Genomic DNA, 23,707 nt, shown 5'->3' with positions numbered 1-23,707 from the left:
TGTTATATGAACAGAAAAGTTGTTTCGCCTCTATATAATAAAATTCGATTCTCTAGATCCTTCAGTCAACTTATGAAGAGAAAGAACCACTTTATCCCAAGTAAGTTAAATTGGTAAATGAACCTGTGCTCATTGCCTTTGGGGACCCAAAGGCCCCAAGGACAACAAACAATCTTATTTCTAAGGAATAACACATAACTACATTTATGGAAAATTATCTTCACATAGGTAAAGTTTTTTAATAACGTCCCATTGAACAAATGTAAGTATATAAAAGATGGATTAAGATGGAGTGAATGCCCAGATGAGAAAACCTCTTTAAATTGGGGACTGCCTCTGAATAAATAAATAATTTAAAAGGCGATATAATTTTATTTGTTTTATTCTACTTCTGTGTGTGTATATACCGTATATATATTGTTTAGACCAGAAGTTTACATACACTAATATATATATTAGTGCCTGTACTAAGGTTACTAGGGCCATCTTGACCCTCCAGATTTTTAATCATACACTTATCAACAGTGTGAAATACAAAGTTTATTTTGTTAATAATGCTGAAGTATATAGAATAGTAGTGCTATGGATGCAACAATAAGTGACAACTAAATACAGTTTTTAATAATGGCATACATTCAAAAAGAAATCATAACATTTCTATATGACAGTATTACAAAAGGCAATCTGTATTTTCTGCTGTGTGACATAGCTGAACCCACAAGCATTCCTTGGATGTCCTTATACGTGTTTTCTACAAATTCTTAAAAACCATGTGAAGGGGTGATTAAAAAAAAGGAAGAAAAAATGTTTTTACCCTGGCTCCAGCTCCCAGGTCACTCTGGTACTTCCTTTCTCATTGCTTTAACCTGGTTAGAAGTAATGGGGGTCACAGGACCCTTTTCAGCCAATGAGTGGCGTTCTTGAAGCACGGGATAAAGTGACATCCTGTGGTTCAAGGAGGGCATGGATTTGCTGAATCAGGTCTCCTGACCCCCAGAATTTTTGCTTGCATACTAGTATTTAAAACCGGAAGTACATGCACTTGTATTTGTTGATACCAAATTGTATTTATTAGGATGGGAAAGTTTTTCTAGTATTGGTTCTTCGTATTGTAATACAAAATGAGTAATATCTCCACCAGTGCATACTGGATTTTTGTCACATGTAAGTGAAAACACTGAAGTACAATGGCATCACCATGAGGTAGAATTAAGTTACACTAGAATCTTCCCGTTTCCCCCTTGTATAAAGCCTTTATTTCTTCTGTTATCCGGTCCTGCTTGTTCTGTATCCATGTGTAATTGGAGGGTGATGAACATTGTGACTCCGAAATGTGGTGACTCTGGATCTACATTACTCAACAGTTTACTTTAAGACAAAGCAGTTCATTCTATTTGGTGTCAAAATTAGATAAACCTCTGGACACAAACAAATAGCAGAAAGCCACACTATAAGTCTGTCCTTGTAAAAAAGTTACCACATGCATAACATATGACGATAATTGTAAAATTATCCTAAATCATTATATTCATAATCAACCATGTCATAATCCACCTTATCCCAGGACTATGTGACGTATTTTAGTCAGCAAGTTGAGGTGGATGTATTTGTCCAGGATACTGTTAGTTATTCCCAGCAACGACATGACCAGTAGCAGAATCAGAGCCAACTTGCTCACAGAAAATCCCTTTAACCTAGAGAAAAAGTGAAAAAATTAATATAAACCGACCACTCAAAATTCCTCCTCATTCAAAATGTGGAGGAAACTGGATATTTATTAACATGCTTTACTGTACCTGAAAGGGGAAAACTATGCCTAATTCCTGAATATATAACAGAAAACATGCTACTACTACCTTTGTAGCTTAGTACCTCTGCCTAACAATTTATCTTTAATATTTGTTCATATGATCAATTAAAATAAAATTTTCCACAAATAATTTGTACAAACTTGAAGATTTACTTTATAATAGCAAAAACACTGAACAAGTTAAAGTACAATGTTGGAAGGTAGTACATCCACCAATCTGATTGTCAAGCCTTAGAAAGAGGTGCAGGTAATGAACAAACCACAAACCCTGCCCCTGCTTAATTGTCCATACTGCGCTAAACTGCAGGGGACAAATGGACAACAATCCCCACACTGAAAAAGCACTTAGAATAGAAGACATTCAAACAGAGAGATGGACAGACACAAACAGAGTCAGAATATCTTAGTCAGAAATCAGGATGACCGCAAAGTACATAATCGTGTGGCAAAAATTAGTCCAAAAATTAGATCAAAATACAGAAATAGCAGAATAGAGTAGTATAATCCACAGCTGGGAGGAGCATATTTTCGAGAAGTTTCTTGGCGTCGCCCTAGAAGCTGACTGGCTTGGCCATCGATCACCCAACCCACACCTGAAAAACACACTAAATCTAAGATGACATAACCCAGCTTTCCACAGAACACACACACAGAACTCCGCCAAGAAAACCAACTCTGCAAGGCAAGCTGTCAATCACTGCCTTAATCAGAGCAGCCCTTGGTGTGGTTTACACAGCAAGAACGCATTCAGCATATTCTGAGCGATGTTCTAACTTATGGATAGACCGATAATTTTAAAATCGCTAAAATTTCCTTAGGTTTATTTTAAAATAAAATTAAAGATTAGTAAATAAAATTTGAGAATTATCTATTTAAAAAAAGTTAGGTGATTTAATCTTCTTAACTGGAGCAATTTCACCATAGAAGCTTTGATGAAGTTATGCCAAATCCATCCTTATAAAATCCAAGTACAGTTCAATGGAACCAAATCAAATATTATAACTTCCTATTAGTGTAATGCATGTCTGCTTTTCCTGCTGTTATAGCGTAACTGTCATCTGAGATCATTTTATTTTGCGGGCATGGGGGATGTGGTGAACATTTTTCAAATATACTTCATTAACAAATTCTGCTAAGGCTACATTCACACTGACGTATGGAGAACATATATACGGCCGACGTATATACGGCCGATATACGTCCTCCATACACGTCAATGGGCGCACGGCGCACACGTGCGGCACCGTACCGCTCCGTACCCGGAAAAAGATAGGACCTGTCCTATCTTTCTCCGTAGTACGGCACCGTGCGCCATTAATTCCTATGGAGAGGGGCGGGGGTGAGTTGCGCTCACCTCCTCCTCCTCTCCCAGTACACTGCCGTTGCCCGCTACGGTACGGTACGGGCGGGCGGGCAACGGCAGTGTGAATAAAGCCTAAGTCTGTAAAAAAAATACTGATGCTGACAAGGTCTTAAAGGGGGAAACATGAGTGGGCTAACTGAAGGATGAGGGTGGCTTACTGTATGTGGGGGGCTGAGTGTGGGGGGCTTACTAGTAGCTGCATTTCTCACCCTAGGCTTATACTTAAGTCAATAGGTTTTCCCAGTTTCATATGGTAAAATTAGGTGCCTCAGATAAATATCCGGATAGGCTTATACTCCAGTATATATGGTAAATGCGGTGTTTCCAAGTTATAATGCATAAATGTCATATACCGGGCTACATTCACATTGTGATGTTTGGGTATGTTCAGTGTATAAACCAGGAAAGCTTCCAGCATAGATAGATAGGTAGGTATATATATATATATATTATATATATATATATATATATACACTCACCGGCCACTTAATTAGGTACACCTGTCCAACTGCTCGTTAACACTTAATTTCTAATCAGCCAATCACATGGCGGCAACTCAGTGCATTTAGGCATGTAGACATGGTCAAGACAATCTCCTGTAGTTCAAACTGAGCATCAGTATGGGGAAGAAAGGTGATTTGAGTGCCTTTGAACGTGGCATGGTTGTTGGTGCCAGAAGGGCTGGTCTGAGTATTTCAGAAACTGCTGATCTACTTTGATTTTCACGCACAACCATCTCTAGGGTTTACAGAGAATGGTCCGAAAAAGAAAAAACATCCAGTGAGCGGCAGTTCTGTGGGCGGAAATGCCTTATTGATGCCAGAGGTCAGAGGAGAATGGGCAGACTGGTTCGAGCTGATAGAAATGCAACAGTGACTCAAATCGCCACCCGTTACAACCAAGGTAGGCAGAAGAGCATCTCTGAATGCACAGTACATCGAACTTTGAGGCAGATGGGCTACAGCAGCAGAAGACCACACCGGGTGCCATTCCTTTCAGCTAAGAACAGGAAACTGAGGCTACAGTTTGCACAAGCTCATCGAAATTGGACAGTAGAAGATTGGAAAAACGTTGCCTGGTCTGATGAGTCTCGATTTCTGCTGCGACATTTGGATGGTAGGGTCAGAATTTGGCATCAACAACATGAAAGCATGGATCCATCCTGCCTTGTATCAACGGTTCAGGCTGGTGGTGGTGGTGTCATGGTGTGGGGAATATTTTCTTGGCACTCTTTGGGCCCCTTGGTACCAATTGAGCATCGTTGCAACGCCACAGCCTACCTGAGTATTGTTGCTGACCATGTCCATCCCTTTATGACCACAATGTACCCAACATCTGATGGCTACTTTCAGCAGGATAATGCGCCATGTCATAAAGCTGGAATCATCTCAGACTGGTTTCTTGAACATGACAATGAGTTCACTGTACTCAAATGGCCTCCACAGTCACCAGATCTCAATCCAATAGAGCATCTTTGGCATGTGGTGGAACGGGAGATTCGCATCATGGATGTGCAGCCGACAAATCTGCGGCAACTGTGTGATGCCATCATGTCAATATGGACCAAAATCTCTGAGGAATGCTTCCAGCACCTTGTAGAATCTATGCCACGAAGAATTGAGGCAGTTCTGAAGGCAAAAGGGGGTCCAACCCGTTACTAGCATGGTGTACCTAATAAAGTGGCCGGTGAGTGTATATATACACACACACACACACTGAGCATTCTTTTATGCCTCCTTCTGCTCAGTATACGTCACAGTCTGTAAATGTAGCTGCGTTTTTTCCATTCTGCTTCCAGCTGCAGGGGGCAGTATATGCTCAGTGGATGCCATTATAGAGGATATAAGGATTGGATGCTACTATATGGTATCCATTCCTGACGTCTGCTGAATGTATGTTCTTGGTGTTATCTCCTGATGTATCCTTACAATGCAGAGATACAACAAGATGTGAATTTAGCCTATCCAGGATATGTTGTCTCCCCCCCCCCCCCCCTTCCAGTTACAGTTTTAATCTCTATGATGGATCATATCTTCCTGTGAAATCAGTGATTGTCCAACTCTTGGCATGGCATTTTTTATTTATTACTCTGGATCCTCTCTTGTTTATTTCCATATTAACAATTATTTGAAAACAACTTACCGGCCCTTAACGGATTGGATATATCCATAAAAGTAAAGGTGACGTCCATAGATGTATACTAAGCCAAAAAGTGAGGCAAGTTCTGAAACAAAAGTCAAATGTCTTATATCAGCTTCAAAACATTTTTTTAATTAAATTCATCGATTTAGTTTTTAGGAATTAATTGACATATTGTGGAGGATGTTCTGAGTTTACTACAACTATATAGATTGGTCTATGAAATAATAGTCAGAATTATTGGAGTCATATATGGTAATAAGTATTAAGAAGAAGAGTGTGGATATTATAATAACAATATTACACAAATAATATTTTGAAAGGATTGTTTATAATTGATGTTTTTCTTGTTAAAGACATTACCTTGATTAAAAAAACAGCCTGCAGCCCACAGATCGACCAAAAATACAGCATAAAATTCAATGCAATTTTGCCTGCAAAGATGACAGAATATAGTTACTATTCAGACAGAATGTACATTTTTAGAAGAAAACCAATGCAGCACTTTCCTATATAGTAGCTGTGTTTTACCACACAGTTATTTCATTCACTTGTGCAGTTTATACTACTATACAATAACACATCACATTACTAGATTACTAGATCCTCCAGTTTGAAAAAACTTATAAAAACTTGTTATGGAGCCATATGTTGGCCCAGTAGGGATTACCTATATAGTATCATACAGTAGATGAATACTACTAGTAGTTGACAGTTGAGTCAAAATAATATCACCAATACCTCTACAATCATTGGTGCAGAGATGCTGGTATTATCTTAAAGCTAGAGAGTGCAAAGTTAGACTTCACATTCTTAAACCGTTTCAGATTTAACTCACAGCTGATTTATTAAAATTGTCTTAGGGCAAAACTGTTCTCGTTTAAGCTTATGGCAACCAATCAGAGTTCAGTTTTCATTTTATAAAATGCTGTGGGAACTACAACAGTTTTCCTCTCTGATACTTATGATAAATCTTCCCCTACAGTGTAAGATGCTTATTTAAACAGTATAACATGCCAAAAAGTCTGGCATACTGGCACATTCGTGTAAATGGTGTTAAATTTAGGCATGTTAGGCTGGTTTCACCTCAAGTTTTGTGCCATAAGTTGTAAGGACACCTTGGGGGGGGGGGGGGGGTTGACATGTCCTGAGAACCTGTGGCATAGACGTATCCCAGTGTATGCTTATTCAGTGGGCTATGTCGCCCAGGGAATCCCCCCCCCCCCCCCCGAATATGGGTGAAGAGTGCACAATGGTGTACGGGGCGTTTCCTCAGTGATGTCACTGTCCTTACATGGATGGTGACTGGATCCCCCTTCCCTCCTGCTCAACAATGTATTGACTCTGCCAGCATATATTAATGTGTATGGTAACATTCAGCGTATACGTAGGGAGCTCTCCTGACGTATACGCTGAGTGTGTACAAAAAACGAGATGTGAACCCAGCTTTAAACCTTGGATCATTGAACCTTTTTTTTATCCTTTAACTGTTTATAAATTCAACATGATTTTTGTTATGACTTGTGACATACCGAGGGTGAATGGTTTATAATTCTAAATAATATAGACAGTATATAGTGATGTTAATATTTATGACCTAAGGAAGGTTTTCACAAAGACTTCTTTGTTAAAAGCTCCCTGCAGGCGCAGCGCAAGCACTTCTCACCTATCCCCGCTTCCGAGTCCCGGCCTCGCTCCGTGTGCGCACGTCCCAGTGTCCTAGGGGGCGTGCATGGCAGCCTTGGGAAATTTAACCATCAATTGGGGCTGGCCATTTTCCCATAAGGCTATTTAAACCTGCCTCTCCCATCATACCCTGCCGGATCTTTGTGCCAAGAGCCCTAGAGAAAGCTGTGTTTATGCCTTGTGCTTCTTCTGAGAATTTTTCTTGTGACCCCAGTTCCGTTTCTGACTTAGCTCTGACTTTGAACCTGTGCTGCCCGTCCTGACCTCCTGCCTGTCCCTGACTACGAGATTGCTTGCCATTTCTGTACCTCGACCTTGGCTGCTACTGCGGACAAGTCACCCTGTAGAACGACCTGGTGGTACCATGCATACATTTAATCAGTCCAAATTGAAAGGGTTTGTGCGAGTTATATTGTTTTTGTTATTTGACTCCCAAATGATAATTACCTCAGATGATCCTTAGGATTGGTCATTCATATAAAAATCTCAGAATCTCCCTTTAATAAATTGAATTCCCAATTGATGGTTTTAGGGTTTTTTTTATTATAGTTTTTTTTTACTTTTTTTATTTTTACTATTTTTCAGACCCCCTAGGGTACTTTGACCCTACATTGACCCTGTCTGATCGATCCTACCATCTACTCCCATACTACAGTACATTGGAATGAAAGGGTTAAAATGAGACAGCCTCTGGTCTTCGGAAGACCAATCACCGCCCCCCCACCAACATGTGATGTACTATTACATCACATGTCAGGAAGGGGGTAAAAGTGACTAATTTCAAGCAAAATGTGACTATTCTTTGTTCATTTACACTTGACTTGGAAGTTGAGTTTATTATAGGTAAAACACTGAGATTCAGCATAAAAGAGGAGATTCTATATGAAGCCATTCTGAACCCAGAGTTGTGTGACTAGTTGTGAGTGAGCAGTCCATGGGTAGTACTTTGCTTGGTCATCCTATATAGTATGAATGAGGTAGTAGTTCACACACTCAACTTGCACCTACTTTAGACAGAGGATGGCCACTCTAATTCTCATAGGGGCCCATATGTCAGACTACACTGATTAGACAGTTATTTCACATCTAATGTATAAGAAGTTAGGTATATTTACTGGAATATCCCTTTAAATTCAGAAGATGTACAAAATATTCAAATGTTTCCACTAACAGGGTAGGGAAGTCATTTACTTTTAGACATTATACCAAAAAATAACAACAGCCCCTGTTTCATTATTGTGTACCAATTTATTTTACATAGAGCTGAAGCATAGTATATGTTTTCTTTCTATTACATACTGTGCTCTGAAGGTTCTATCAAATTCTGGGTGTCCTGTGACAGCTGGAGGTATCACTTTGTGCTTTAGTCTGGATTTTCCTACCAGGTTGGCAAAATATGCTGCAAGAAAACAGTACATGGGTTATTGAGTGTAAGATTTAATCTTCATTATCCAATGCATTTATTGTTTTCTGTAATGTAATGTAGCAGATTTTGATAAAAACATTGAAAAAAAACCCCACTCTTAAAGGCCACTGCAGGTCTAGAGGTATCTCCTGGTCTTTACTACTTTCAATCCGGACCAGAAGTGCAAATATCATGTACAATCTGCATGTGACAATTCCTGGCAGTCTTGTGCTCCATTCAGATATGACGTCTAAGGTCAGGGTTGGTCAGTATAAATAACATTAATCACCAAAATGCATAGGCTCCACCCACTTACCTCTGCCTCAGTTTTTACTCAACCTGTTGGACCATCAAGAAAACTTATTTAAACTTAATTTTTATCTATATATGGAGTTGAACTGGAGCTGGATAATTACCTACCCAGGTGGTCCGTGCTCAGGAATCTCTATGACGGCGTTACCACTCAAACACCAGTGAGCTGACCTTTTCTTTTCCTCTTTTGAAAAATATTTTGCAGACCCCCATATTGGGAGCAAAAAAGAAAAAAAAAACTATTTTGTTTAATTGTGTTTAAATGTAAAAATATTTAATTAAAATATTTAATTGTGTGGTGACTTTTTTAACACTTCTTTGATTTGCAGGGTTGTGCTTTACTGTTCTTATTTTTACAAATGGATAATTTAGAATTACGGTAACCAAGGCTACAATATTTATTAAATCAAGATCTATGGGGGAAAATTCTTACTACTATTAACTGCTGAAGAATGAACAGAGAAGATTGGTCTCTTAAACAAGTTAATTTGCTTACCATTTGAATTAATAGAATATTGCCATATAGTCATAAAAAGTGAATTCTAGTTAAAGAGAACCCGTCATGCAAAATAACCCCCCTAAACTAAATATATTTTCATAAACTGCCATTAGAGAGCATCGCCTCTATCCCTTCATTGTCCCTCTACATGCCTGTAAACCTAAGCAATGAGGTCCTAAAGCTGTATGCAAATGACCTGTGAAATGTCCAATGAAGCATTAGCATATTCAAGCTGTCCACTCTATTCATGAGTGGGAGGCACAGCCACACCCCCAGTGCTTGACTGACAGCCTGTATAATGGTGTGAGGCTGTATAATGATGTGCTTCCTGGTGCTGGTGGCCACGCCCCCTGCAGCCTGTGTGTGTGTATAGGAGAGATACAGCAGCTCCAGGCAGCCATGTTACAGCAGAACATGTCAGATTCATGTGTAGCTGATGTCTGTGTCTCTCACCTGTATATCAGGAGGATGCAGCATGTCAGCAGATGACATACACACACTAGCCATGCTTTACTATACATTACACACAGACATGAGCAGGGGGGGAGAGGGGAGGGGTAACAGGGGTGACATCACTGCCTCAGACCATGTGACCAGCCTCATTTACATGATAAAGAATAGATGATTTTACAATGAATAATGTATGAAATAACTAGATAAAGGCTGGGATGGGATCCTTGTGAGCTGCTCCAACAGGTAGTAGTGACAGGACAAGTGACACAGACCTGATGACAGGTGTCCTTTAAAATACACAATGGTGTATGCAAAAACATACCTAAAATTACTATTTTGCCTGAAGGATAAGTGTTGACTGATTTAAGTGATACACAGTATTTTGAAGGATATGATTCTGAGAAGCATTTTGCCTCATTATTTCCAGGAACCTAAATTAATTCAAGCATGGATTCATTTTTAACCACTTTTAGCAAAGTCTACAAATTTTTAAAACAAAAGTCTAACAGAAAGTTTCCAGAACTACCTGTGATGAACCTCTCACTCTCAAGTTACGTCACGGGGTGCACCTACGCTAGAGATTGTCAAATTTAGCACATAAAGCCCTGCCCACCTATGCAAGACAGCGCCTAAATTTTACTTTCTTAGTCCTGGCACTCAATCCAATCCTAACTGCCACTACATATCTTTCTATTATCAATTTATAATAATAAGGCAAATAGGCGCCTGTCAACATAAGTCCACATTTAGAAACCCCACTTACAGATTGAAAACTACTCAATTACCTATACAATTACTGAAAATCGATTTCAGTAACACTTCCATAACTTAAGTTCTTTAAGGTTATCAGCAGAGATGTATTAAGTTTTGAAAATTTGATACACTAAAGCAGTGCATACATAAACATAGACAATTGATAAAAAGGTTACAAAACAATATACATTTGATACATGCACAAACAGTTGTAAAAAAAAACCTTGCTACAGAAATAGCAGACATATCTGTCCTGGAAATTCGGCGGAAGCACTTTTGTCCAGCCTGTCTAATGAATGACACCCCAAAAGACTGTTCTACAGATTAAATAGCGCTTTAAGCTGTAGACGGGGGGGTCTTCATCCTACCTCCCAGCTTGTGATGTTACGGAGAGAGGTGTTCATGTGCTAATATGAAATACACCGCCACTTCAGTGAGACACATGTTTAGGTGAATTGTTATACAAACTCATAACTCTTTTCAAAAATTGGTTATGATGATGCAACCATCTTCAATTGACTGGGTACCTCATTCTTTATCCCCCCTATACCAAATGGATAAGGCTTAAAATCAGGGGTTCTATGTGATCTGATTCCAAAGAGCTAAAGTTCTAAAATTAAGATGGGACATAGAATAGTTTCCCCTGACCTTATTTTGTTAGTTGGGCTTCATTACTACAGATTATATCAAAGTCATTGGATAGAAATAGTTTCACGTTGTCCACTGGTTTTAATCTTTGGAGGGAATAAAACAACCACCAGGCTCTTCCCTTTGATCCTAGGCACCAGACATGTGCTCTGGAGGTGTATGGATTGACACACTTTCTGTACACTAGTTCTGGCTATATTTCATACTTCTACCACACTACCTCTTTTAGAAATGTTTCTACCACATTAAAGGAAAAGCCACAACTGGATTTTGGCATTTTTTTCTATCTTTTGTAAAGCATGAATAGTTTGCAGGCAGAATTTTGTTTACATATGGCTGTGTTAGTCATCTGGAAAAAGAACTTTTATTATTCACATGTCTTTTGTTTTAATTTTTCCACTGGACACACATTTTGGCATATTGTAAGACCTCTCTGAATACAAACTGCTCTGAATGCGATCAGGTTTCAGGCTTTTGTGCATAAAAACCACACCAGAGATGCCTGTGAATGACTGCTCCCTTTCTGATCTTTCCTTGGGAAAGCTGGGTGTCTGCAGCTGTGGTTTGAGTGATGGATGGCTGAACCAGTCAGTGCTGGAGGCTGTGACCATTGCTGCTATATATTCTGCCCAGTCTTTCTTGTCATCTTGTAGGGTCACTCAGGGACCATTAGTTAGGTTCCTGATAGTGGGTTTTCCCTTGTCAGGGCAGCTTATCTGCTGAAGACAGGGCCATAGCCCACAGTTGAGTTTGCCACCACTTACCAAGTATGATGGCTTGCACCAAGCCTGGTTGTGGTTGCGCCGTTGCTGGACAGGTTCTTTACACATATTGTAATTTCCAATTGTATTTTCCGATGTGTCATCTATTCTGTTACATTTTACTAAATAGTAATTCCAGTTAAATTACAATAACTACATTTTGTTGATAAAATAGCAGCTGTGGGTTTACACACTGAAAGGAAATAAACCATTAGCAAAGTACAGTTTTAAGCCTAGTACACCTACAGGCTGGTGTTTTCATTGTGATACCGTTTGTTATCCTCTTGTCCCATGAAAAGCTGCTGTTGCTGAGAAAATTGATTTATACAAATATTCAAATTCGGCTCCTGGGTGCCTGTGTGTATCGGCTTCGTACTCGGCCCGCATATAATTATGCACATCCTCCTATGTGCATAATTCCTTCCCCTCGCTCAAGTCTTCATTTAGTGAAGCTGTTTCCGGCTCCACTCGCGCAGCCGTACTCGAGCAGCGGCTGCATAATACATATACAAAGCTAGCGGCCAGGGAGTGGGGTGGGGGGGTTATGGCAACTAGGACCTGACATCCTGGTCCTCATAGCAGCTGCTATGGCAGTTCCTCCTACGATTGTATGGTTATACTATGCTTATTTGGACACCACCACTGGGGAGACAACTTAAACACACTACCCATCGTCATGAATTCAGTGTACAGAAAATACCCTATTTATGTCTGCTACGCTTAGATACATCAGAAAGTAGATGAGTCGGTAAACATCTAGGGTTAAAGTAAGAAGGTAAAAGGTGGGCCATGTTCTGGACACCCTGCCTTAGGGACCCAGAAACTTACCTCACACCTGGTAGATACTATAATTATTTTACTGGCTTTCTATATCCATTCATGGCTAAGAAGCACTACATGTTCAAATACAAAAAGTGTACTTTCCTCCTAACATCCATGTAATATATATGGAATTTCCAGCATTCATGAATCAGATGTAGATTTGGGTGTGTTTCAGTTTTGCTGAATAAACCTCTGCAGCTTTGGGACCTTCATGGTAAAATAGCCTCACCCTGTGTTCAGCCTCTGAGTCATTGCATGGGGCACCATTTAAGGCTTGAGTTTAAGACATAATCTTTGCATAAACATGAAGTCTGCTGCAAGAGTTTCCTTGCTTATATACTGTTGCCATATGTGCTTTATTGTAAAGGACCAGTGTTTCCCTCATTGGATGGAGCTTAATAGACAATAGAAGTTATTGGAGGTAGTTTTCTGTTAATATTAAAACTGAGACAATGATCAAGTCATAGAACTAATTAGGAGACATTTATCATATGAATTTCTTGACTTTTTGGAGTCAAAAAGTCGCAAATCGTATTGGGCTTGTGCAAGATCCCGTGGAAGTGAATGGGGATATGTACTAGCTATAGAAAAGATGGCTAGCACACATCACCACAGGCATGAGGCCTAAGTCTATGGACACGTTCAGCGTAAACGGTAGCTCTCCTGGAGTATATGCGGAACGCATCCAAAATCAAGGCTTTAATGTATTGTTCATTTCTGACCTTCCACGCTCATTTATGAATGAATGTTATATGAGCGCTGAGCCCAGCAATTGGCTTACATGGGAATTTGAGGAGAATTCAACAACTGGAATGAATAGTAGCTGGATCTACCCATCTATTTTCATTTATAAAAAATGATGTAATTTGTAGTAGAATGTTTTTGCACTTGTTTTTTCCTGTGTCTCTATGTGTGTGGCAGGTAACCACAATGCATTTTCTTACTGGGGGCTTTCAAGAAGTTTGTACTAAGCATATAATCTTATTGAAGATAGCCTGCTCTTTGTATGATATGTGTCATTATGTCAGGCACTGGACTTCAGAATGTTCTATCAGTAAATGGACTTTGATTTGGAGGAAAGCACATGACATATATGATTCTTAGTGTGACAAAGGAGTTATCATCAGAAGAACAGATATTATAGTGCCCCATATAAGCAGATAAAGCTGCTCACATGCACAGATTATTTTACAATATAGTCTTCAGGTAATTATGGATAACATTGAAATATTTCTCTTGAAATGGGCTTCATGATGCCCTTATGGAAACATTGCTTCGCCCAAAGTAATGGCTTTATGTTGCGCCCACATAAGTTAAAACTTATGTTTTAAATTTTAGAACTCTACACTAAAACATTCTAGTCCATTAAAGGTAACCATTTATTTTAACCCCCGTCTGAAACCTTATTCATACCTGGATACAGTTAGCATCACATATGTGGAGAGAATATAATTTCATTGCAACATAGCAATGGGGAGCATATGGGTAAGAAATGCATGGATACCAAGAATGACTCCATCACCCACAGGATGTCCTTGATTCCATTTATTAGATACTAGTCCACCGTGATCTAGAAGGATTTAGCAGGCAATATGCCATTGATTAGGAAAAGCTTATGATGAAGAAAATCCAGCAGGATCAATGAGCTACTTTTCATCAGCACATCTGCTCCAGAACCTTTCTGACCTGATGCCTCCAACTTGGAATCAGGCGTTCTTCATTTCTGGAGGTTCATATGTGTATAGAAAGTATCTACCCCCTTCAGAAACTACATGTACATACATGGGTGATAATGGCTAATTTCAGGGTAGTTCACGGCTACACATCTACAGAATATGGGACTTACCTTGCTGGCAGGCAGATAACACAGAGACAGCTGCAAGCAGAACTATATCCGAAGCCATGTTATAGGAGAGAAAGACTGAGGGCGAAAGTGAGGCAGAGCAACCTCACAGTAATATAGGGTCCACCCACACCTTCTGTATATACATTAACTCCTTGTTTCCTGGAATGCAATACATATTGCCTGGCAAAGCTGGCAACAAAAGCTTCTCCAAGTCATTTAAAATTAGTGATTTAGAATTATATGTTATGATTAACTACTGTTTAGAAAGAAAACAAACTTTTTGCTACATGAAAATTCCTAATAATATTAAATAAACCAGGGGGTAACTATGAGAGGCAGGACCCCATAGCAGATATCTGCATGGGGCCCTCCTTCCTGCTTTAAAATATGCATACTACACTCACACATATACACACATTTATATACCTGTATACATGTACATACAGTTCTTCACTCATACACTCACATTTCTACACTCTTACACACATACACACACATACAGTATAGAATATATACACATCACAGATGCAAACATACAGTGCTATATACAGACATACAGACGGCCCCTACTTACAAACGGACCTCTGGTAACTGGTAATGTACTGTACTTTAGCCCTAGGCCACAATAAACGACTATAACAGTTATGGAAGTTGTCTGCAATAAAGCTTTATTGTTAATCCTGGTTCTGATAACAACCAAACATTTTTAAAATCCAATTGTCACAGAGACCAAAATGTTTCCTCAAAAGGCTGTGTTTAGTAAAAAACTAAATATTATATATCAATTTTTGATGATTATTTGTAGACTCTATCAGTTGACTTTGTTATCTCCTTGACACTCCAGTCACTCCTCGATACTATCTAAAGTTTTAGTCTATCACCTGTTCTTTTTCTTGCTGTATTAGGCTAAATTCACACACAAGTGTGCCCACCGTACCGCAGCACAGCGGGCACACGTCTGCACCTGCAGGGCCGGCGCTATGGGTAGGCAAAGGGGGCCCTGAATCTTGAATTGTGTTTCTAGGTGCCATGGATCCAGAGATATTCAGGTTTAGAATATCAGATATTCAGGTGAGAATATCAGGTGCCATTTTTATATATAAAAATCAATCCCAACGGCAGTTTAACAGTTAATATCTCAGTTTTCCTGACACTTAGAAACACATATTTATATTCATATAAAAGAGGAGACTCTCTTCTTTCATAGGAAAAAAAAGAAGTGAGGTTCTATGTGTGACAGAGCCAGCGATACAGCCCTCTGAAGTGTCCCCCCTCCAGATTCTTAGCCATCAGGCTACAGGGAGAATTTGCTGCACACAGGAGCTGCTGCACCTCACAGATAATGGAAATATTCACTTTATATGTTACAACATTCTAATAAGGAATAATATCAACTAATGTTCATGTTTTTAACCCTTCTCTATGCAGAACTATCCAAGAACACACTTGCTCTCTCATTGCCTTTTATTTTGTGATATTTTTTTTTGTTGGGAAAATTGACTGATAGGATGAACATTCAATCCTCTTCGCCTAATGTGACTATACAGTGACCCAGAACATGTCCATAAAGTTATATGTAACACCAAATACACAAACATGTTCTGGAATAAAGTTTTTATTTCACCCCATCCTCCATTATTTACACCTCATCCTCCATTATTTACACCTATGTTATGATGTTCTCACTCAAATTCTTATAAATCGCGAAGGGTCCTGTTATTGTGCGGATAATACATGGGACTTTTATTATTAGCTTGGTTTATTGATATATAGTTATTTATTTGGGTGACCATTGTGTAAAGGAGAATACAATGATAGATCTGTGTGACGCTCAGTGCAATTTTCTGCAGTTCCTTTTGCTGCATATTTTGGTGAATATATTGGTATCTGTATGATCTCCTCACATCTTACTGTTTTAGGAAAGTATATATTCTTTATATAAGTATCTGGATTTGTATATATTTTAGAGGAAATTTTGAATGTTAATTGCCAAATGCATCCCCTGGTTGTCTGCTTTCAAAATTCTATAGGTTTTATGGCGCCTTTACTTTTTATTCGGTTTTATTGACATATTTTGCAGGTCTTAAAATTTGTAGCTGAAAAGCAGATATCTAGTTATTACAGCTTTTGTGATATTATGTGGATTTATTCATGTGAACATATCAATAGGGCACATTTGTGAACTCTACACATGTCCATCTATTACATTTAGGAGATGTGAAGGGAAATATTTTCTGTTTGGAACAAAATTTTTGCCATCAAAGTCAAATTTTAAGTATTTTTTATAAAATGTTTCAGTTTGAATCAAAATTGCATGAAGGCGCCTATGTCTATAAACTGTTTGATGCAATTTTGAAAATGGGGCAAGTGTCTGCTTTCAGAAAATATCGGTCCCTGGCCTCACAGTCTAATCAACCTACGAGTAATTTTTTGGAGTGTGGGAGGAAACCGGAGGACCCGGAGGAAACCCATGCAGAAACAGAGAGAACATACAAACTCTTTGCAGATGTTGACCAGTGCTGCAAGGCTGTAGTGCTAACCACTGAGCCACCATGCTGCCCATCAATCTCCCTATGATCTATCTCGTGTAAAATTCTCCAAATTTACAGTTTGTTTTACCATACTAAAGGAAGCCTGTTGCTGACTGGTCATAAAATAGTTTTATTTTGGGGCCCCACTTTTACTTTTGCCCAGGGCCCCACTTTGTCTAGAACCGGCTATGGGCACCGGGGAGAGGAGGAGAGGGTGAGCGCTGCTCGTCCCCACTCCTATCCATAGAGGTATATTGTCTGTGTCAGTTTTGTGTTTCTACACATTCTACACATAAAGGAACATTCTGGAACCGATTAAGGCCATGCGCCACATTTATTACTGCAACAGAATTGTGTTTCACGCTCTATGTTACAAAGTGCACTCTTCCCAAGCAGTGCAGGGGTGCAAGATTAACCCCTTAAGGACAGGCCCTTTTTTGTTTTTGTGATTTAATTTTTTACTCCCCGCCTTCAAAAATCTAGAACTTTTTTATTTTTCCATGTAAAGAGCTGTGTATGGGCTTGCTTTCTATGTAACAAATTGCAATTCATAGTGACAGTATTTAATATTCCATGCCATGTACTGGGAAGTAGGAAAAAATTCTGAATGCAGTGAAATTGGTGAGAAAACGCATTTGCCATTTTCTTGTGGCCTTGAATTTTACGGCTTTCACTGTGTGCCACAAATGACATGTCTATTTAATTCTTTGGGTCAGTATGATCAAGAAGATATGAGGTAAGATCAAGGTTTTATAATGTTTTCATAAAAATTAAAACCTCCTATACAAAAACAAATTCATCATTTTGCCATCTTCTGGCGCTAATAACTTTTTCATACTTTCGTTTACTGAGCTGTGTGTGGTTTAATTTTTTGTGACTTTTGATGACGTTTTCAATGCTACCATTTTTAGGACTGTACAACCTTTTGACCACTTTTTATAGAATTTTTTATGATCTTCAAAATGGCAAAAAAGTGCTATTTTTTAGTTACGGGGTTAAACGCAGTGAAAAAACATTATATTTTGATAGATTGCAAATTAGGCGATACCTAATGTGTTTATGATCTTTACTGTTTATATTTATATGACTTCTTGGGAAAGGTGGAAATTTGAATTTTTTTAAAAGTTTTTTTTAATATAATTTTTTTTTTACTTTAAATTTTTATTTGTACTATTTTTCAGACCCCCTATGGTACTTTAACCCTAGGTTGTCTGATTGATCCTACCATATATTGCTATACTGCAGTATCACAGTATATGGGGAATTTGCACATCATCTATTACAATGTGCAAATTGCATATTGTAACAGATAGCCTAAAACATCTATAGCCTAAAACATTGATCTTTGTGTGATCCGAAGCTTTCATGGCAACGAATCCAAGCCTAGGTGGAGGCACCCAAGCACCCACCGATCGCGGGTGTTTGCTCCATTGTGCAGCAAACACCCGGTGAGTATGAAGAGGGCTCAGCCTATGAGCCTGCTTTATACTCCCTCCCTACGCAACAGGACGTTCAGGAATGTCTTTTTGCTTTAAGGGCCTAATGAAGACCGTTCACCAGTATTCAATAATCTGCCGCGCTCAATAATCACATAATCTTTAATATTAATATAATATTATGTGTTCAGGCATTATGAGATTGATAGCAAAGCAAAGGTTATAAAATCACATTAAGGCTATATTCACACTAACGTGTGCCCGCCGTACCATAGTACGGCCACAGAACGGTACCATACGCTCCCATTCGGCGCTGTGCGCCCATTGCCATCTATGGGGGGAGTATATACTGCTTATATACCTCGGCCGTATATACGTTCCCCATATGGCAGTGTGAATATAGCCTTACTGTTGCACTTGCATCGCCAATATTAATAACTTTTTAAGCGTCTCACATACAAAGTCATGTATAAAGTTAAATCGCATTGTATACTGACCGTATGGAATGGACCTCAAAATGCAGTGGGGCAGGAGGTTCATGCGCCCCTTGTTAATACAACTATTTTTACCATATAGAAAGGTAAGGGAAGAAGTATGAAGAAGGGAAATACCCTAAATCTACTGGAAGTCTGTGGTCTGGGCCTTTTATCCCCCTTATGCCATTTATAATACAGGGAGTCCCCGATTTAAAGGGAACCTACCACCCTGATTCTACCTATAAAGGTAGAAGGGGTGGTAGGTGGATGGATGGGACGTGAGGATAGCCCTTTTTTGGGCTAATCCTCACGTCCCGGGTGTCTTTTACAAAACTTTATTACATGTATATGCTAATGAGACCACTAGTCGCGGCTACTCCACACCCCAGTAGCCGCGTTACTCCGCCTACCAGGTAATCTTCTGCGCGCAGCTCCTGGTAGCTGTGCGCCCTTGTCCGAGTCCCCCGGCTACTGCGCATGCGCAGTAGTTCCGGCCCCGGAGCCACGGGCGCGCAGCCGAAGGCCTGCGTTCTGCACATGCGCAGAACGCAGGGGACCCGGACGAGAGCGCGCAGCTACCAGGAGCTGCACGCCGAAGATTACCTGGTAGGCGGAGTAGCGCGGCTATTGGGGCGTGGAGTAGCCGCGACTAGTAGCCTCATGTCCGGCTACTCCACGCCCCAGTAGCTGCATAAAAAAATTTGCATATACATGTAGTAAAGTTTTGTAAAAGACACCCAGGATGTGAGGATTAGCCCAAAAAAGGGCTATCCTCACTTCCCATCCATCCACCTACCACCCCTTCTACCTTTATAGGTAGAATCGGGGTGGTAGGTGCCCTTTAAGAGTTGTGTTGATGGTTTACAGGGGAATTAGAATGAATGCTTGGCTATGTTAGAATGTGTGGCGGCTATGTTCTTATACCAAGTCTGGAAGAGTATAGCCAAACATTGGCTAGATAAAGATTAGCTGCAAATGGGAGAACGGGTACTGACTGATAGAACCATCTGGATGGAGGTGAAAGTATACCAGAGAGGGAGCCTACAAAACTTGAAAAGCAGTGGTCAGAGATCGGTTAGTACTGAATCCGCAGGGTGTGTTGTTAGTGTAAGGCTACATTCACACGACCGTATGATTTCTCCAGTCCCGTATTTACGGGCCGTATATACGTGACGTTTTTCATCCGTATGCAGCATGTATGTAACCCGTATGTAACCCGTATTTTATACGTCCCCATAGACTTCTAGGGCATACGGAACTCAAATACGTGAGAAAATAGGACATGCTCTATATTATATAGCCTTAGGCTACATTCACACGGACGTATGAAAACGGCCGTATCCGTACCGTACCGTACCGTTTTTTTACGGATTACATACGGCCACATTCATTTCAATGGACAATACGTCTGACCATTTATATTGCCGTTGTTAAATCCGTTCCGTACCGTACCGTATACTGGCCGTATAAAAATATAGAGCATGTCCTATTTTCTCACGTATTTCAGTTCCGTATGCCCTAGAAGTCTATGGGGACGTATAAAATACGGGTTACATACGGGTTACATACATGCTGCATACGGATGAAAAACGTCACGTATATACGGCCCGTAAATACGGGACTGGAGAAATCATACGGTCGTGTGAATGTAGCCTTAGAGATATTGGGCCACATTTACTAAGAATGTGGAAAACTGCTCTGAAAGTGCTCTGCCTGTGTATAATGTTCGGTGCGGCAGATTCATTAAAAATGTGCGGCAGAAATCATTAATCTGACGCTTCCCTGCACTGGCCCGTCAGAGTTCACCAACTTTTTTTGTAACATAGGACGTGCAACAAACTTTGCATGTTAAATCTGGAGCACGGTCCGACTGAGCACCGGAAAGCCCCCTAATTTGTGTTGCATGATGCCTAGTGCAGCTGCTCCACAAAAAGGTAGTGAGCAACACTAAAACCTGTGCAAGCAGTTTCCACTAGAAAGATCGTGCAAAGTCCACCAGAAAACTGGCGCAATGCCCTTAGTACATGTGCTCCATAATTTTTTTCCTAGGGACAAAATGCGAGAGCTAAGACCATGAATATATGGAGATAGGGAAGAGCAGACCAAGGGATGGGGGGAGGTGGGGTTGGGTATTGTATTAGTATCAGTTTATACTCGTGTTGGAAATGATGTGTATCTTGTTTTCTAATGTATATATCTGCTGTCAATCAAATAAATGTTACCTGATTTAAAAAAAAGAATTTAATGATATCTATTCTATCCAGGATGATCAATGATGCAACATTGTGATACGGATTATGAGAAAGTGAGAGGTGTAGTTTGGGAGGACAGGTATCTGCCATACAGGCAAATAAAGGGTATTTGGTAAAAAGCCCTGGCTTTGTCTTCAATAACCTATGAGTTAACACAGACATGGAGTAAGCAGGAATAGGCTGTTCTGTCTATGCTAGCCTAGTCTAGGTAACTATAGATCTCATAAGAGGACATTAACATTTATACAATTACGGTAGGAAACACAAAGCTGGATGTGTCAAGGGCACTGTCATAATTCACAAGTAAGAGGAAAACGGAAACATGTGGAAGGCCCCAGACAGGTAGCGGCTGGATCCAGCAGTTGATGAGATAGTACTGTGGTGTCAGACTCATTCCCATATATAGCAAACAAGGCTTTATTCACATGGAAAAGGGATAAGTCTTTGTTCCTCTAATGTAGTAATATTAGCCCTAATAGCACCAGACAACAAGTTCTCTTTATGTCCTGTGGTTGAATATTATAGGAGCATTTGGGTGGTAAACTAGAATCATGGCAAGATTTTTTTCTGGGTCTTTTTATTGATGGCACAATGTGAACTATCCATAATAATGGAAAAGAGCTGCAGTAAAGGGCTACAACACAATCTATGAGACTTTGCTTCCAATGATGCAATACAAAAAAGCACTAGCTTCAAGCAATTAAAATATTCAAGTTTATTAAATCCAAAACATTAAAATATGTTAAAAATAGTGATGTCACTTCAATAAGAAAACTATCGGTGACTCGTTTCGGAAATCCCCATTCGGCTGTCCTTGCTCATACATAAAGACGCATGGAACATAGAAGTCTATTTAAAACCAGGAAAGCCACGGGAAGTAACGGTGTGGGCATTGTTTCTTCAGGTGTCATGTGATTGTGACGTTAATGTGATGTAACAACAACATTAAGTACGTAAGTTTTACTTTATGCGAACACATGAATCTAAAGAGAATTATGACTGCTATGTGCTTATTGATACCTGCCACATTTGTATAGAATCACAGGAAGATTTATAGTGACTTGTGTATATCCAAAAATAGAAACAACATTAGATGTTGAGCCCTGCATAAAATGAGCCCTGCATTTAGCTGATTAATTGGGGTCCCCGAGAATCAGACCCCTACTGATCTGCTATTTATAACTTATCAGGGCTGATTCAAGCCATTCAGCTGTTCCCTATCCCATTAAAAATGTATGTAACAAACAGGTACATGTACATCAAAAGTGAATGGCCACACATAAATATATAGCAACAATCGGGTAAGCAGAGACATCACTTATTCAATTTAGGATGCAGCTGTTCCCTTGTCCACTGTGCTGCCCTGGTCTGTTCTTCTTTCTTGTGAACAGGTGGCAATCTGTCTTCCTCAGGTAAAGAATGTCATGACAACTTTTCACTGAAGGCCTTATCAACTTGGCTTTTGGCACACATTTCCACACTGTGTCCCTAAAAATACCACTGTTACAATGTAATGTCTCCTGAACAACTACCCTATACCCTATAGGGGTCAGGAACCTTTTTGGCTGAGAGAGCCATGAACGGCACATATTTTAAAATGTTATTCTGTAAGAGCCCTACAATATGCACATGCCCCCCCAGTAGATAGGTAGCCACAGCACATACCCCCAGTAGATAGGTAGCCACAGCACATGCCTCCCAGTAGATAGGTAGCCCCAGCACATGCCCCCAAGTAGATGGCTCCCGAGCCATAGGTTCCCTACCCCTGCCCTATACCATGGTCCTTGGTACCATATTGGGTAATCACATTGGGTAATCACCTTGGGTAATATTTGCCCTCTCAAAATGATGTGCCCCGGATATTCACATAATCTAGTGACACCTCAATATAATATAGTATATACTACAGAATGTGTAAGTGTTAGGCGCAGGATATTGAGTAATTTATCAATATACATCAATTAAAAGTTCTGGTCTATTTTCTCAATATGTAAAGTGAAGCCTCCTGTCTTTTATCTCATAAGACAGACATTCCTGTCCATAACGTGGCTGCAAATGGAAGGTCATGTGATCTGTTATTGTCCATGAGCAATCGCCCCGCCAGGTCCTAATGATAGTACCGTATATACTCGAGTATCAGCCAACCTGAATATAATCCGAGGTACCTAATTTTAACACAGAAAAATGGGAAAACCTATTGACTCAAGTATAAGCCAAGGGTGGGAAATGCATTGGTCACAGCCTCCCAGTATATAGCCAGCCAGCCCCTGTAGTGTATAGCCTGCCAGCCCCTCTAGTATATAGCCAGCCCCACGTAGGATACAGCCTGCCAGCCGCCTGTATAAATAGCCTGCCAGCCCCCTGTAGTATATAGACTGCCAGCCCCTTTAGTATACAGCCTGCCAGCCCCTGTACTATACAGCCTGCCAGCCCCTGTAGTATACAGCCAGCCAGCCCTTGTAGTATATAGCCATCCAGCCCCCGTAGGATACAGCCTGCCAGCCCCCTGTATAAA

At 40.0% G+C, this 23,707-nt stretch overlaps 1 protein-coding gene across 1 annotated transcript; it reads right to left on the bottom strand.

Annotated features, from left to right (window-relative positions):
- Nucleotides 1-520: 520 nt before the first annotated feature.
- Nucleotides 521-14,634, bottom strand: LOC140074400 (microsomal glutathione S-transferase 2-like). The gene is made up of 5 exons (XM_072119435.1): nucleotides 14,498-14,634; nucleotides 8,298-8,397; nucleotides 5,676-5,746; nucleotides 5,316-5,397; nucleotides 521-1,694 (listed from the first exon to the last, which is right to left on the bottom strand). The coding sequence occupies exons 1-5, from the start codon at nucleotides 14,553-14,555 to the stop codon at nucleotides 1,556-1,558; spliced, it is 450 nt and encodes a 149-aa protein (XP_071975536.1). The 5' UTR covers nucleotides 14,556-14,634; the 3' UTR covers nucleotides 521-1,555.
- Nucleotides 14,635-23,707: the final 9,073 nt, after the last annotated feature.

Source organism: Engystomops pustulosus, chromosome 1 (assembly GCF_040894005.1).
Source record: "Engystomops pustulosus chromosome 1, aEngPut4.maternal, whole genome shotgun sequence".
Taxonomy (NCBI): Eukaryota; Metazoa; Chordata; class Amphibia; order Anura; family Leptodactylidae; genus Engystomops; species Engystomops pustulosus.
This window is presented reverse-complemented; position numbering and strand designations above follow the sequence as displayed.

Excerpts from the sequence above, each read along its gene's own strand:
- LOC140074400 (XM_072119435.1), bottom strand. The coding sequence starts at position 14,555 with ATGGCTTCGGATATAGTTCTGCTTGCAGCTGTCTCTGTGTTATCTGCC. Across the intron at positions 8,398-14,497 it reads GTTATCTGCCTGCCAGCAAG|CATATTTTGCCAACCTGGTA; the intron begins GTAAGTCCCATA and ends GTTTTCTTGCAG. Across the intron at positions 5,747-8,297 it reads GATAGAACCTTCAGAGCACA|GCAAAATTGCATTGAATTTT; the intron begins GTATGTAATAGA and ends TCATCTTTGCAG.